Genomic DNA, 15,949 nt, shown 5'->3' on the forward strand with positions numbered 1-15,949 from the left:
AGCTATCAGGCAATCCCTGACTGACGTAGCCATAATCCTTGGGCGTTCTCCGACGTTGTGTACGATGTGTAAGCCACACTCGCCATCCTTCAACGAGCGATTACCGAATAAAAAGCAAACAAGTGCGGAGCCGCGAGGTTTGTCGCTAAATCGCCTTCCCCTTTACAGACACGATGCTGGGGTTGTCCTTCTAGCTTAACGTCTAGCCTGCATAAAACCCTCGCTTCGTAACAAGTTCAGATGACTTCTACTAGGCTAGGCACCGTGACAAGAAGTTCGGCTCGTAGCATTGCCGATATGTATTCAATATTATGGTCATTGAGTCAAGTAAGACCTCGTAGCGGCTGACTTAGACGGCACGAATGCCGTCAGATGTTGCTGTGATTCCGCGGAATGGGGACTACTCATCAGCCCAACGCCCTCGTCGGCGACTAAAGATTTATTGTCAAGCCTATGGACGGCGCCTCCAACATACACAGTTCGTACCGGCGATGTGTCATGCAGCTCCGGGCTCCGAGGGCCTGTCGGCGCCGGGTGCCGTAGCACACGGCGTGCGAATCTAGAGATCTCTTCGATCTGTACCTCCTATCAATAAATGTAACGCAGGTACCCAAGCCGTATCATTGGCTGCGACGCACTTTCTTACACCGCTCTATGCCATCCATCGTGATTGTGCGACTGGCCGACATGCAGTTTGCATCCAGAGCAGGCTGTGTGACGGTGCATTGCAAGACAGGCATGCATGCACAACCTCGGAGTCGAACAGCAGTTCATGCATAGAACGTCACTAAGGATGGTGATCGTCCCGCACTTGCATATGCATCAGTAATCCTTTTCAGCTGAGTCTCTATTTGATATGTTGCTGTAGATGACTGGCTAGATCGCAAAGCAACTATGAATATCTTAAAGCTATGCAGTGGACTCCCTGAAGTAAAATGAGATCGCAAAGTCATATCGCATGCTCGCCGAACCGTACCACCCATGCCCTTTCATACGGAAATAGTACTAAATGCCATCGTGCTTTTCTTCGCCGCATGTCGCCCAGTCAGTCTCACCCTATGATGCTGTGTGCACCCGATGCAAATCTAAGAAGATGTCCGAAGACAAGGAAACCCCGCCTTGTATGCATGCTTTGCTCTAAAACTCCCAGGTCTCGTCGACTGACTTGATGGCCCAGTCGAACTTCTCGCGGAGTGTCTTGGAAAAGAACTTCTCGATGGGTACGTCGAACTTCTTGGAGAAGACCACAGTGAGACGAGGGTCGATGTAGTTCTAGTTGCGGTTAGTCAGAGATCATGCAAGATGGACGGGGAGTGACTTACGATCTTGGACGTGCCAAGGGCAACCTCCTTGTTGCCCTCCTTATCCTCCATCTGGATCTTCATGTTCTCAATGCGCTGGTTGAGCTTGTCGATGTTACCCTCCAGCTTGTCGACTGTTGGACCCTTGCCCTCAGCTTCGACCTTGCCAGTCTTGTTCTCCTTCTTGTACTTGGCGGCCAGCTCATTCACCTTCTCCATACGCTCCTCGAGCTCCTTAGGCTTCATCTCCTTCTCGCCGTCGGCCTTGAGCTTCTCGTTCTCTTTTTCGAACTTCTTGATGATCTTTTGTCGCATCTCTTCGATCTCTGCCTCCTGGTGCTGTTTGACCCACTCCATATCGAGGTCTTCGGGTCGCTCAAAGTACTCAGCACCCTTCTTCTTCTTGATCTTCGGGTCCACGTCGATCATCATCATCTTGGTCCTCCAAACCTGATAGCGAAGACCATTAATCTGACGGAAGTTAGCATTGTAAAACAGGGGAATGTGCGACGATAACATACCCTCTCGTTCATCTTCTCGATGGAGGTTGCGTGACTGGCAGCGACAGTACGCTTGTGGTTACACAGGATGGCAACTTCACGATTGGCATCGTTGTAAGCCTTCACCTTCTCCTGGACTGTGCCAGTAGCCTTCATCTCCTTGAGCAGCCGGGCCATTGTGTACGAGGCGTTGTAGGTACGGAAGACCTTTGCGGTGAGACCAGGCATGTAGCTTGTCAGATGCTTGTTGAGACCCGACGTAGTCAATCGATCGAAGATGTCATCGCCTGTGGTCTTGGGCTCCTTCTTGAACAGCTTCAGGTTCTTGAAGACTTGCGGATCGACCTTGACTTCGTCGTAGAACCGAATACTGTCTTTACCCAAGAAGTCAAAGATGACAGTCTCCGGCGGCTTCAGAGTGATATGCTGAAACTTGAGCGAGCAGCAACCGACCGTATCAGCCTCATCCTCTCCCTTCTCGTTACCAGCACGGAGGGCGAACTGATCAATGAGGTAGATGGCGGTAGCACGTTGACGATCAGCCATCATCTTGGAGTTGAGATCTTTGCGGTAGTCTTTGCGGATGCGGTCGATGTGCTTCTTGAGTTCTCGCGCCTTCTCGAACTTCTTGAAATCGCTCTGGCCCTTGATGTCGGAGTTGGCAGCGAGCATGACGTACTTGTAAGCACTGTTGATGTTTTCTTGCCACATAGCCAGCCATGTGCCTTCGTGATCGTGCTTGACCGCCTTCCATTTGTGACCCGCGGGTGGCTCAGGGACTTTGGCATTCTCGCCAATGTTGATGGTGATCTGCTCGGGCATAACGCGCTCCTTTACACGACCGGTCTTGGGATGCTCGCCACGACCACGGAAAAGACCGGGGGGTTCAACGCGGAAGTTGCCGACCTTTTGCTTGCGACCGTCCCACAGGCAGTACATGTACTGAGCCTCAGCAGCCTCCTTCTCAGCCTTGAGCGCTTTCTTCTCAGCTTGTGAGAGAGCCTTCTTCTTGGCGCGCTCCGCGTCGAACCATTCGAAGATGGGCTTGAAGTCGCACTTCTCAAACTTCTTGATCTTGACTGTGTTTCCATCTTTGTCCTTGCCGTGTCCAGTCTTATCCAGAACCTTCGTAAAGTCCTCGAAGAAGTTTTTGTTGAAGGTAGGGTTCTCGACGTTGTGGGTGGAGTTCAGCATGCTTCCGTAGAAAGTAGCTACCTCTTCGGCGTCCTTGTGCAGGGTAACAGGTACACCATCGTACACCAGTTTGACGTGTTTGGGAAGCGGCTCGTACTCGGGAGGAAAGACAACACCGGCGTGTTCCAGCGTGTCCCACTTCTTGGTGCCATCACTCTTGCCTGGGTCCTCCCACCAGCGGTACTCTTCCTCCTCGTTCTCAGCCTCCTCGTCCTGCTCAGTCTCCTCTTTCTTGACTTTGCCCTTGCCCTTCTTGACAGGCGCGGCGGCGGCGGCAGGCTTCGCTTTGGTGGCTTTCTTCGGGGCGGCCTTTTTGGCGAGCGGCGCGTCAGAATCGGACTCTTCCTTCTTGACTCCGTTTGTCTTCTTGGCCGGCGCCTTCTTCTTCGCAAGAGGAATGTCGTCGTCGCTATCGCTTTCTACCTTTTGCTTGCGCTTCGGGGCAGCCTTCTCCTTGCTGCGCATGGCCTTAGCCTCCTTTGCGGCGGCCTTCTCGATAGACTCCTTCTTCTTAGTGAGCTTCGTGGCGAGAGGCACGTCGGAGTCGGCAGACTCTCCGATTTGTTCGGCGCTTGCTTTGGGGAGCACCCTGGCCTTGAGAGGCACATCGCTGAGTTCTGAATCGGAGTCGTCCTGGGTGGGTTTTGCTTGCTGTGAGGTTCGCCGCCGCTTGCTCTGCTGGAAAGTTAGTCCAGCTTAACGCGCGTGAATTTCATCAAGGGCGACCTACCAAAGGCTTGTCGTCATCCTCGGAGCTACTGGCGTCCTTGTACGATTTGCTGTTTGTGACGCTGCTGCGCGACTTGCGCTTTCCGTTGGCGCCGTTGGTCTCGGGCGCATCGATATCCATCTTGTCGTCGTCGGCGACTGGACCCATACGGATTGAGATGCCGGGCTCGACGTGACCGTTGGAAGGGACTTGGGCGTCCATTTTTCGGTCTTCTTCTTTGGTGATCTGTTCGTTGGACTTTGCTGTTGGAAAAGTTTCGTTAGCCATTTTGCGTCTTTAGTAGAGGCGCACTGGTTGCGCTACGTTGGGTAAGGTAGCGAGGGAGGAGGTTGGTAATAGTTGGGAGGTGAGAGGGTGGAATTTGACAAGGGCGATCGGGGCGCGTGAGAGGGAGATAGCCGTGGCGCGTGGAGATAGCGCAGATTGCTGGGCGCACTCACCTTGGTTCTTTCCTCTCACAAGAGGAGTGTCGTCGTCTGAAGAGGACATGATGGAAGAGACAGGCGCACGCCGGGATTGCGGATAATAAAAAACAGAACGGGCGTGCTCAGCGAGATCTGGCGCAGATCGAGGAAACCTAGTGGGAACGAAAGAGCGGAGCCCGTGGAAGGGTGAGAGTTGTGGAGAGACGCGCGCCACTTGCGGGCAAACACGTCGTGCGATTGAGGCGATGTTGAAGTTTGAGGCAGCAGGGACGAAGGGAATAGACGAGGGCGGACAGAGGATGCTGAGTTAAGTGAAGCGCAGCCAGGGAGCCATTGCCCAGCTGTGCTTCACTAAGTCCACCAGCGCACGGGCGTTCGGCCTTTGCAGCAGATGCGTAACCTCACCATCGATCGATGCACTAGGACGCTGCAAATCGGCTACCAGAGCACACAGCCATTGTGCAAGCTGCTTGCTTTTCCTACAATACGGAACATGCGGAACGGTGCGTCAAGGCTTTGGTGGGTGCCTAGTTGGTGCCTGCCACCTGTTCCTCCATTGTTCGTGCCTATGTCCTCCTAATGTTGTCACGACGATGTCGTCTTTGGAGCCATTTTCGGACTCCTCGGACTTCAGCATGGTTCAAAGACACACTCTACACTGCACGCAGACTGCCACGAGCGTGGCGGCGCTGGTGAGAGGGACCGCATCCGGTGTCCTTTGCTGGATCTCTCACGTGACACTTGGCGTGTTAGCGCGGAAAGCAATTCAGTGTCCCGACTGCCCGATGAGAGCTTCCGCTCAGCAAAGACAGCAGTGAAGCACCACCACCGGCTGTCGCCATCTCCACTCATCTCAATCCGTAGCCATGATGCTGTCACGAGCTGCGCGCCCGGCCTTCAAGGCGGGCATGGCCGCCGCCGCCGCCCGGTACGCTCCCACCTCCGCCCGCAGCTTTTCTCGCGCTCTGCGACCCCCCATTGCCGGAGCCATTGCATCGCCCACTGCATCAATCGCTGACTGGAACTTGTGTATCTAGGCCCGCCACCCTCTCCGTCTCCAACGCTGCCGGCTATGCCACCCTCCGTGAAATCGAGGGCCGTCTCAAGTCGATTCGCAACATCGAGAAGATCACCAAGACCATGAAGGTCGTCGCCTCCACCAAGCTCACCCGTGCCCAGAAGGCCATGACCGAGTCCCGCAAGTACGGCCAGACGTCCAACACCGTTTTCGAGAGCGCCGAGACCAAGCCCATCGAGAGTGAGGGCAAGAAGAACCTGGTCATCGTCTGCAGCTCCGACAAGGGCCTCTGCGGTGGTATCCACTCGGGAATGTCGAGGAAGGTCAGGGCTATGCTCCAACAGAATTCCGACATTGAGTTGGCTGTCATTGGCGAGAAGTGCAAGGCGCAACTTGGTCGTTCCAACGGAAAGAACATGGTCCTGTCCTTCGCCGGTGCCGGAAAGGACGTTCCTACCTTTGCCGACTCCCTGCACATTGCCGACCAGATCTCCATGCTGCCCACCGAATACGCTTCCATCAAGATCGTCTACAACAAGTTCATCAACGCTTCGAGTTACGAGGCCACCATCCAGGAGGCCTACTCTGAGGAGGCTATTGCCCAGTCTGGTACGTCACACCTCCAAGTAGCAAAATTCATGTCTGACAATCTATCTAGCCAACTTCTCTGCTTTCGAGATTGAGGATGAGGTTCTCCCCAACCTCCGCGAGTACGCCCTTGCCAACTCGCTCTTCTGGGCGCTGGCTGAGGGTCACGCTTGCGAGCAGTCTGCGCGTCAAAACGCCATGGACAATGCTTCCAAGAACGCTGGAGACATGATCAACAAGTTCCAGATTCTCTACAACCGAACGCGTCAAGCCGTCATTACTGGCGAACTTGTCGAGATTATTACCGGTGCGGCTGCTTCCGAGGGTTAAGCGCTCCAGGAGCTTTAGACTTGATATCCCAATGATCTGGTTCCATCTCCCTCATGGGCTGTGTAGAATAACCATCTGTTCATAGCTCTTTTGTACCAGCCAGTTCGTGGAAAACATTCATGGTTGAATCTTGTGCTTTGTGTCATGTCTGCTTCTCGACCGCATCTACGCTGCGGCCTACGTCACATCTGGGCAGCACCGTGCAGATCTAGGTACTGTCATGCTCATCACGTGTGTCAGCTCTCCTGCTCATTGTCGTCGCAGAAATGCAGGCTAAGATGACCAGCCACCTCAAAGAGCGCCTCGGCATCCTCCGTCCTCGCTACAACCTCCACGCCAGATCGGAAACGGTCGCTTGGATAAACACCACGCGGATGTGTGCTGCAGTGCAGCGCGATCGGCCTCGGATCTAGATCAATCATCTGCAAGTTGGCGTGTGTGTGATATATCTCATCATGGTCCAACAGCAAATTGGCAAAGCTAATGTCCGGCTTACAGTGCCGACCTGTCCCTGAGCTGTAGGTCATGAGTCGCAGACAACGGCAGAGGAAAAAATCGCCGGCAGACGACTACACCACTACTCAGTGAGGCAGCAACTATGCACACCAACAGCCATGAGACTGCAAATCAAGCTGTCTGCACGAGGGTTCTTCAAACCTTATGCGTGCTTCAACCCCAATGACGGCAAGTGTTTGCGTACCTGACCTTCTTCGGCGCGCTAAGGGTAGGGATAGCTGGTTTATGAAACGTAACCTGCATTCGAAACGAACTCGCCCCTCTTACCACACCCTCACCCGCAGAAATAGTACGTCAGGCCTAGTCAGGCACGGTCAGGCCCTTGAGGCATCATATAATATGGCCCATTATGGGCGTTCGCACATTGCTTTTAATCCCGTTCGTTAATTCTCCACAAAGCGCTCTGGTAGCGGCCTGGCATCTACCCTGGAACTGTCCCGACGTCTCAATACCATCGACAAGAGGAAAGCGCACCTGCATTATTGCCTTTACTGCTTACGCCGCTACCAATTCAACAAGTCTTGACGACCTCAACCCTGGAGCCGGCTTCACTTTTTTCATTCTTTGAGGCTGCGCTTCTCTCTTTTCGTTCCGCCTCTATCCGGTTTGCTTCACGCCCAAGGTCACATTCGCAACTACAATTCAATCGCTGCTTGTCCTTCAATCAAGTTCGACCCACAGTCAGCGATCCGCAACTTCGAACGTCTGAGCAATATGTTGGCACAGGCTGGAACCTACATGTTGAAAGCGAAAATGCAGGCTCTCAAGGATCTGTATGCTAGTCGACACTACACACAGTGCGCAACTTTTGGAGAGCGTTTGCTGGGCGACATCAATGACAAGGTATGTAAAAGTAATAGTACGCCGCGTACCTTCCATGAACGGAAGGTTGCCAAAGCAGGCGCAACACGTGAGGAGCAAGTGCTAACGAATAATAGATCCATCCCATCCACTCCGCTTATCTGAACTTCTACATCGCACTCTCTCACGATACACTGGCAAGAGAAGCTACCCTCAAGAACCGCTACAAGGAACTGAACGCGGCGGAAAAGTACTACAATGAGACCATTGTCGCTCTTACACCACCTTCGCCATCTTCCACTGCGCCGATGGAGGACGACGACCAGCCTCTGACACCAGACTCTGCAACCATCCCCAACGAACAGACTTGGTTCCGGCGGTCATCCAGAGTCAGGTCTTTTGACTCGACCAGCAGCTATCGCAGCTCGACCTCAAGCACAGATTCCTACGCCTTCGATCTGGAGGTAGACCCAGATCTTGCGCTGAGGAACTTCCGCTTTCCATCCCCACCCGGCAAAAACGTGGAATGGGACTCGTGTGCGGACCCCAGACCCTTGTCCCGCCACATCAAGAACGACAACATCCTATCACCTCTATCCACAGAGCATGTGCGATCGAAACCAGGGGTCCAGCTTCCGAGTGGCACCCCCGCCTTTGTCCGCATGGTAGAGGGCCATCTTACTAGTGTGCGGACCCTAAAAGAGACGACCGGTGTCCGTGGTGTGCGTTTCGCATTCCCGACTCCTTCGCCATCCCCCACCAAGTCGCAGTTTAAAGATCCTCGCAGCAGCTGCATGCTGACAGACGAGGAACGGGAAAAGCTGCAAGAGAAGAGGAAGAACATGACATGGCGCCCACGCTTCAACCCTGAAAGCGTGCAGAAGCTGTGTAGCGATGCGCTGGCAGAGCTCTCGTAGCTGTCGGCATGTCCTTTCGTGGAAACTTCCTCAGCTCTCATCGCAATGATTCAACGCGGATGAGCCACGACTACGCCCATGTATCCTCACAACTTCTATACGACTTTCTTTGATGTTCATTTAGCAAGGTGTCCCAGGTGGACAAACTCTCATATACCCCGGTTCGGTGCTTGTCAGTTGACTCTTTGTAGAACTATGATTTTTGTATAAATACGTATCAGTTACGAATGTCTAGTTGTATCAATAGAAAGCAAGCTTGTTATATTCTCTAATATAGCGATGATATATGGTGTTACTCAATCGCGCTGTGCTTTCAATTCAGCACCAGCACGTTCATCAAAACAATATCCACTTATGTTCACACGCACCGACGTCCATGCGCATCGCATCATTCAGTTGCAGACCTCACCAACCCGTCTCATACATTCTCGATAAAGCCGCCAACATCTCAGATACTTGGCGACGGTGTTCGAGTTCCCGCTCAGTTGGTTCCACGTTTGTTGGCACATGATCTCCACTCCTCATCCCTTGAGTTACCAGGGTTGTTTGACTCTGCTCATTCCAGACCGATCTCAGTGCTGCTTGCGTCTGAGTATCTAAGGTGATAAGAATTTCCAACTTAAGCGTCGGAAGCCCTCCATATTTACTGTGCTCATCCTCTGTCCCTGGGTGCATGTGCGATGGCGATGGATGCTTCCAAACGTTGACTTGGTTTCCATTGCAATTCGGCGCATCTGCCTTACTCGACGACGGTATCTCAGAGGCTGGTATTGGGTCCCCAGAATTTGAATCAATGTCTGTAGTTGATGTCGGATCGTACTTCGCAAGGCCGGAAGAGTCGGACTCATTGGAAGTTGCATCGGCAGCGTCCGCACTGTACACATGCTTCGTCAGACGACCTTTAGAGATGCTTCCACTTTCGGTGATCCCGGAAAACGTAGCCGATTGGGAAGTACTTTGGATATTGGAAGGCTCGGAGTGGCATGCACTGGCCCCGCCCTGTGGTATATCCGCAACGGACACCGCGGTTTTGCTCTTGAGCGAAGGCTGCTGTCGTATCTGCGAATCGCCGTGTATCTGAATCTGCACGGAAACTTAGAACAAGACTCCAGTCTCTCATCAGAAAACTTGCTTACGTCGTGCGATTCTTGTATTGGTTGTAAAGTTTCCACTCGGGAACGCATTGTGAGTTGATCTTCCGGGGTGGACATGGTTGCTATCTGGCCCACGGGAAGGGAAGAGATAGGAGCCTGATGCAAAGAGGCATCCGTTGAGGCATCTGTCGTTCCTTCGATTTCTGGAAGTGACTCCCTAAGATCCACGAGGGCGTCATGGTGCGCTACACTGATATATAAGTGGAGTAGCGTTCTAAACTTCTCAAGCGATTGGAAAGCTGAATTTATCTTTTCTTGGTATGTGATTGGTGTCCAGTCGATGCCGAGAACTATTCTCGGTTGAAGGAGATGTACCGCTTGACATGCGACCCCAGATATAGATATCAGAACAGTAAGGATAGAATCCTCTTGTATGTCCTGATTGGCAAGACGCTGGACGATGCGGAGTATGAGACTGATGTTCGATATCTCGTAGTCATAGTTATAGCCGCCGTGCCGGAGCGTATCGTATAACTTTTCAAGCCTTGTGGAGGATAAACAGATGTATACCATGAGCTGACTGACGCTAGCAGCACATCCGATCACTTCCATAGTTGTGAAAGTCTTCGGTCACCTGCGCTCAGTGTGGTAATGGAAGAGTGATGTTGGACGATGTCCAGGTGGCGAGCTTTTCGTTCAGGTGAGATGACATATACGGCTATGGCAGGTCTTACCGGCAGCCGGTCAAATTCAACGCTCGCAGCCTGGAGTGAGCTGCGAATCGCTGTCAGCCTGACCTGCTCTTCCGCATGGCAAGGTCACACAAGGCGGGGTACTGGTCCAGTAGAATATGGGCCTGGGGACTGCCAGCGTGTCTTCTCCTAATATAACAGGCTTTGAGCTTACCCATACCGAGCTTTCTTTCAATGCAAGTCTGTCGCGCATGGTACCTGGGTACTGGAGTAGCACTCTTCTTTGATCCGACAATAGTATCAACGCATTCCATGTAGTAACAGTCATGTCAAATACTTGGCGTCGGCAACTCCCACGAGTCTTCTGCATCCAGTGCAAATGTTTAGACGGCCCATGCTTACCAGTACTGTCAGTGGCTAGTGTGTAGGAAGAACCTTTGCTATGTGAGCGAGGCAGTGCAGTGGAAAGGCTAAGCGAGACAACGCATCAGTGGCAATCGGCTTTCTGGTGCTTGATTAGGACGTACATCCAGACAAGGCAGAGACTGACATGATGATCCCTCTTATGCTGTCGATGATTGGATCGATATAAAAACGTCGTACCGTTGAGTAGCATGGTTACTGGATGCCGATGCATTTTCCAGCCTTTTGATCTGCCCTACACCAGACCTGAGTAGCACTGACACCATACTCGGAGATCCAGGAGAACCAAGAACTAGGTATAGCCAAAAACGACTGAATTTAGGGTACCCAAGATGGACGGAATCTCATGTACCCCAGTTTTGTGCCTGTCAATTTGGTTCTTGTAAAACGTCTGTCTGTATCAGCAGAAACCGTTCTTTGCGTCTTCAGACTGTACTTTAACCTTGCTACGGCACCGGCGTTAATACCAACGCAAACGCCTCCCTCTGGGGAGCAGGATGTTTTCAAAACTCACTGCATGCGCTTCTAATTGAAGAGACCAAGTCATGCACATGAAACCAGCTCTCTTCAGTGCGAATCGCGAATTGAACGTATGACATAGTCATTTGTTATGCCTTTCGACAATCACTCAAAGGCACAATGCCAATGGTCTAACCCATGCAAAAGAAGTCGCTCCATGATATCGTAGACTTTTCGAAACCCGCCACCATTATGCCCTAGAACGCCATTGCAATGCAAACCCACCCACTCTCTCTTTCCACAAATCTCCCTACTTTTGCATCTCATCCAAGCCCCTCTTAATTCTCTGACACTTGATCTTGAGTAGCTTGACACTCTCCAAGAACAGCTCGTCGCTTTCCCACTGGCCAGTGCTTTCTACTTTGAAGATGAAGTGGTCTCGTATCCGACCCAGTTTCACCTTGTCTTTGAATTCGGGATGTCTTAAGCATTCTCTGCTAACGGTGTCGTTCATGGCGTTCTCGACTACGGCTTTGGGCTCGCCTTCCTTGCCTTCCAGCTCGGCGTGTTTCTGAGCATCCTCGGAAGTGACCTTGTCGAGCTTGATGACGCCCCGGGGGAAGCAGCGCGCGAATTTCTTTGCGTCGGCGCCGATGATGGGTTTCGTGATGTCGATGGTAGGCATAAGGCGGTACGAAGCCGTTGCGACGGGCGAGAACTTGGCGTGGTCTTGTCCGATACCCTTGATAGCGTGCATGCTGAGACAAATGCTCTGCCCTGGCCTCATCTTTGCGATCAGGATATCTGGGTTGGTAGACCGGATTTCTTTCCCTTCGCTTTGCGCAAACTTCTCCTCTTGACGGCCGTGGGGCTGGAAGACGATGTCTTTGGCGTAGACATTGTGGCCGACGTAGAGTTTATCGGGATCGGTCTCTCCAGCTACTGCTCGTTGCAGACCGCCCTCTTGCCATGTGCACTCCACGTCTAATCGCAGCGCAATGGTGTTGTAGTCTGAGGGGGTTCCGGAGCCCTCGTCGTCGTCTGTGGGCTTCTTGTACCATTTCAGCCAGCGGAGACCCTCGCGGTCGCCGCAGAGGGGAATTAGGCCGAGGCGGTGGGCGAGCACTTCGTCTTGGATTATGGATGTGTTTTGGTAGATGAAGACGTCTTCTATGGCGAGCGTAGGGATTTCGGAGAGGAGAATGCGGCGGAAGGCGTTTGCGACCGAGGTGTCGATACCAGTGAGGGAGAACTCGGCGTTGTTGGGGACAAATTTGTGGAAGGTGACGTTGAAGTTCTGAACCTTTGGTTAGTACGCGGCCATGTAGTTTTGACGTGAATCTAGTCGCGCATACCTCCTTGAAGTATTCCAAGTCCCATTCGTGGTTCTCACCCGGCCAGTGTCCTGGGAAGTCGGTAGACTGCTGGTTGGTGACTGTCTCTGGACCAACTCCAAGCGTCTGATCGTGGCATTAGCGAAATATCAAGCCCATATTCCAAGTCGCGTAAGTACCTTGCGCTTGATCTGCTCCTGTGCACTCGGCGTCGACATGGTGGCGGTGTTGGGGTCAAGTTTGGTGTTTTCGGAGGGGAGCACTTTCCATGTTCACAAAAAGTTCGAGGAAGGCGCCGGCACGCCAAGACCCACGCAGCCAATGGCGGTAGACTCAATCTGGTAGCATCATCGATATGAGGAAAGCTCCCCTCCAACGCCACGCCCTCACTCTCCACTCTACACGCCCATTGAGGCCCTATACTCGACGTAGGGAGAGATACCACCACCATGCCCGTCTCCTTTGCGCGTCTGGCCGGCCCCGCGGCGAAGCGAGCGTGCCTCAACGCCTCCCGACCCCAGCTCCGATCGGCAATCCCTTCACGGCCCATTGCACGCTGCCTGTCAACTACATTCCCCCGCCGATACGCTGAAGTCGAGGAGAGCCAGCGGACACGATTGGTCCCGACCGATTCCAACTTCGGCGGCGTTGCACCGGCCGAGACGGCCCAGGAAACCAGAGCGGAGGAGGACGAACATGTGGACACCAGGAAGATCCGGCATTACACTGTCAACTTCGGGCCCCAGCATCCCGCTGCCCACGGTGTGCTGCGCTTGATTCTGGAGCTGAACGGAGAGGAGATTGTGCGCGCCGACCCGCACGTTGGCCTGCTGCACAGAGGCACAGAGAAGCTCATCGAGTACCGGACGTACCTGCAGGCCCTGCCATACTTTGACCGTCTCGACTATGTCTCCATGATGACCAATGAGCAGTGCTTCTCGCTGGCTGTCGAGAAGCTGCTGAACATCGATATCCCAATCCGCGCCAAGTACATCCGTACCTTGTTCGGTGAAATCACCCGCATTTTGAACCATCTCATGTCGGTCTTGTCTCACGCTATGGATGTTGGTGCTCTTACGCCCTTCTTGTGGGGTTTCGAGGAGCGTGAGAAGCTCATGGTGAGTTGTGCGTGGCAAAAGTATAGATTGCACATGCTGATTACGTCTAGGAATTCTACGAACGTGTTTCCGGTGCCCGTCTTCACGCAGCCTACGTCCGCCCCGGTGGTGTGTCTCAGGATCTCCCCCTCGGTCTCCTCGACGATATCTACCAATGGGCTACCCAGTTCGGTGATCGCATCGACGAGACTGAGGAGATGTTGACAGACAACCGTATCTGGATTGGCCGCACAAAGGGTGTTGGTGTTGTCTCAGCTGCCGACGCCATCAACTACTCCTTCTCCGGTGTCATGCTTCGAGGATCCGGTGTTCCCTGGGACGTCCGCAAATCGCAGCCATACGACGCCTACGACAGAGTTGACTTCGATGTCCCAGTCGGTGTCAACGGTGACTGCTACGACCGTTACCTCTGCCGTATGGAGGAGTTCCGCCAGTCTCTCCGCATTATCCACCAGTGCTTGAACGACATGCCAGCCGGCCCCGTCAAGGTTGAGGACTACAAGATCGCGCCCCCACCACGTGCTGCCATGAAGGAGAACATGGAGGCTCTCATCCATCACTTCTTGCTTTTCAGCAAGGGTTACACTGTACCACCTGGTGAGACATACAGCGCTATTGAGGCGCCCAAGGGAGAGATGGGTGTCTTCTTGGTCTCAGATGGTAGCGAGAGGCCGTACAGGTGCAAGATTAGGGCACCTGGATTCGCACACTTGGCCTGCATGGACCAGATTTCAAGAGGTCATTTGCTCGCCGATGCTGTCGCCATTATCGGAACCATGGACCTTGTGTTCGGTGAGGTTGACAGATGAGAAGTAGAAGAATGAAATAGAAAGGCGGCTGCATTTTGCTTCGATTTGCACAGCATGGATTTTTGTCGCGTTGCATGAAGGATACATGGCCAATGGGTGACACGCGCGTCTTGACAAGATCGATCATGAAGACGACTTGGTCTTTCGTGTGGTGGGTCAGAAGCGGCAGTAGCGGGTTAGGTGACTGGTTGTAAATACTGTACCTATGATTTTTTTGGGGGTCAATTGATATTTGCATGTTCAGCCAGTCTCTTTCTGCTTGCGTATCCTTGAGTGATCTGCAGGAGGTCGTGTTCGTTGATTCTTCGATTCTTTCTTTTTGTCGTTCTATACCAACAAAAAGGCGTCACATTATGATCAGCCATAAGCCTAGTAGTGAATGGATGTTCATGGCAATAGAACCATTTCAGGACAGCTCTAGCTACGCAATGAGGCTACGATACCGGCATTCGGATGACAGCAATTAGTGAATTTTGTTATGACTAGATGAACTCACACCAAGATACTGGAAGGGGACACGGAAGTAAGACCAGCTCAGTCGTAATACACATTATCCTATCCCATGCCCTCTTACAAGAACATGCCCGCAGCGGAGCCGAGCGCCACGATGCCGAATACCGCCAGCCCAGCTTTTGAAAACACATCATGTGTAACACCCACCGCACTGGCAGCGCCCGTCGAGTCCGCATTCGAAGAGCTAGCACTCGCGCTCGCATCGCCACTTGAGCTCGCAGTCGCGCCTCCGCTCTCGCTCATCGTCCCCGCCGATGAGGAATGCGCCATAGAACCACTGCTACTAGCTGTATCCGGGTCCGTCGAATTCTTGCTAATCTCGTCGAACGGTGGAGTGCAAATGACAACGTCGACCCTCTTGCTCAGACACTCTCCCAGCTCCAAGAAGCTCTGTTCGTCGCTAGCCGAGCACATGGCCGTGCAAGGGAACGGACTGCCCATTGCGGTGCTGTCGTTTCCAGAACAGCACGCATACATGTCCCAGAAAGCGTGGTCGTTGAAGTCCGCGTCGTTGCTGATGACGCATCCGCCATCGCCGGCGGACGGTCGACCGAGAGGGTAATTGGAAGGCTGCGCGGGTGTGTCGGGCATGGCAGAGTTGGAGGCGCATCCTGCTGCAGGGCCGTAGCTGAAGATGGACGGGAACTCTGTGGGTTTGGTGAAAGGGCTCGGCGACGCATTTGTGTAGGTTGTGTAGACGTAGTTGTAGGTCGTCGTCGGTGTTGTGGTGATTGTAGATGTCATCTTGAACAGTTGTTGCTGCATGTAGCGTGATGCGAATGAGAAAGTTGGCAGGTGGTGAGTGACGAGTAGCTAGCTAGCTGGAAAGAGAGGCTGAAGGAGGTTGAGCACCAGCACAAAAGCAAACAAGATAAACTTCAGCTAAGAACGAACGCACAAGCTGACGCGTCTGAGTAAAAGAGCTATATCGTATCACAGGTGGAGAGAAGCGGTGTCTCGAACGTAGGGGCCAAATGATACGAGGTGTGACGATGTATACGAGCTTAGGACAGGCCAAATCTAGAAGGTGACCATAGGCTTGCTTAGTCTCCCAGAATAGCAGGTAAGCGAGTTCGTCGACAATTCGCGGAGAAGGCGCGTTTTGAAAGACGAAATGCGGAAGGCGAATCTAGGCATCTATCTAATAGCGTTCGCTGCACAGCAAACAATCAACTGGAGTGAATGGA

At 53.0% G+C, this 15,949-nt stretch overlaps 6 protein-coding genes across 6 annotated transcripts; 3 read left to right on the forward strand and 3 right to left on the reverse strand.

Moving 5' to 3' along the window:
• Positions 1–1,137: 1,137 nt before the first annotated feature.
• J4E85_010126 (uncharacterized protein) lies at positions 1,138–4,214 on the reverse strand (the record flags this gene model as incomplete). Its single annotated transcript, XM_051474340.1, has 5 exons — positions 1,138–1,272; positions 1,323–1,772; positions 1,823–3,670; positions 3,726–3,967; positions 4,166–4,214. 5 exons carry the CDS (start codon positions 4,212–4,214, stop codon positions 1,138–1,140), a joined length of 2,724 nt encoding a protein of 907 aa, XP_051321833.1.
• Positions 4,215–5,016: 802 nt separating this feature from the next.
• On the forward strand, positions 5,017–6,086 carry J4E85_010127 (uncharacterized protein; the record flags this gene model as incomplete). Its single annotated transcript, XM_051474341.1, has 3 exons — positions 5,017–5,078; positions 5,188–5,777; positions 5,827–6,086. The coding sequence occupies 3 exons, from the start codon at positions 5,017–5,019 to the stop codon at positions 6,084–6,086; spliced, it is 912 nt and encodes a 303-aa protein (XP_051321834.1).
• A 1,230-nt stretch (positions 6,087–7,316) lies between these two features.
• On the forward strand, positions 7,317–8,320 carry J4E85_010128 (uncharacterized protein; the record flags this gene model as incomplete). The annotated part of the gene is made up of 2 exons (XM_051474342.1): positions 7,317–7,445; positions 7,541–8,320. 2 exons carry the CDS (start codon positions 7,317–7,319, stop codon positions 8,318–8,320), a joined length of 909 nt encoding a protein of 302 aa, XP_051321835.1.
• A 2,978-nt stretch (positions 8,321–11,298) lies between these two features.
• On the reverse strand, positions 11,299–12,540 carry J4E85_010129 (uncharacterized protein; the record flags this gene model as incomplete). Its single annotated transcript, XM_051474343.1, has 3 exons — positions 11,299–12,285; positions 12,344–12,448; positions 12,502–12,540. The coding sequence occupies 3 exons, from the start codon at positions 12,538–12,540 to the stop codon at positions 11,299–11,301; spliced, it is 1,131 nt and encodes a 376-aa protein (XP_051321836.1).
• Positions 12,541–12,771: 231 nt separating this feature from the next.
• NUO49 (NADH:ubiquinone oxidoreductase 49kD subunit) lies at positions 12,772–14,249 on the forward strand (the record flags this gene model as incomplete). The annotated part of the gene is made up of 2 exons (XM_051474344.1): positions 12,772–13,440; positions 13,491–14,249. 2 exons carry the CDS (start codon positions 12,772–12,774, stop codon positions 14,247–14,249), a joined length of 1,428 nt encoding a protein of 475 aa, XP_051321837.1.
• Positions 14,250–14,819: 570 nt separating this feature from the next.
• On the reverse strand, positions 14,820–15,527 carry J4E85_010131 (uncharacterized protein; the record flags this gene model as incomplete). Its single annotated transcript, XM_051474345.1, has 1 exon — positions 14,820–15,527. One exon carries the CDS (start codon positions 15,525–15,527, stop codon positions 14,820–14,822), a length of 708 nt encoding a protein of 235 aa, XP_051321838.1.
• Positions 15,528–15,949: the final 422 nt, after the last annotated feature.

The sequence above is a fragment of the Alternaria conjuncta genome (genome assembly GCF_024043145.1).
Source record: "Alternaria conjuncta strain BMP 0040 chromosome Unknown scaffold_21, whole genome shotgun sequence".
NCBI lineage: Eukaryota > Fungi > Ascomycota > Dothideomycetes > Pleosporales > Pleosporaceae > Alternaria > Alternaria conjuncta.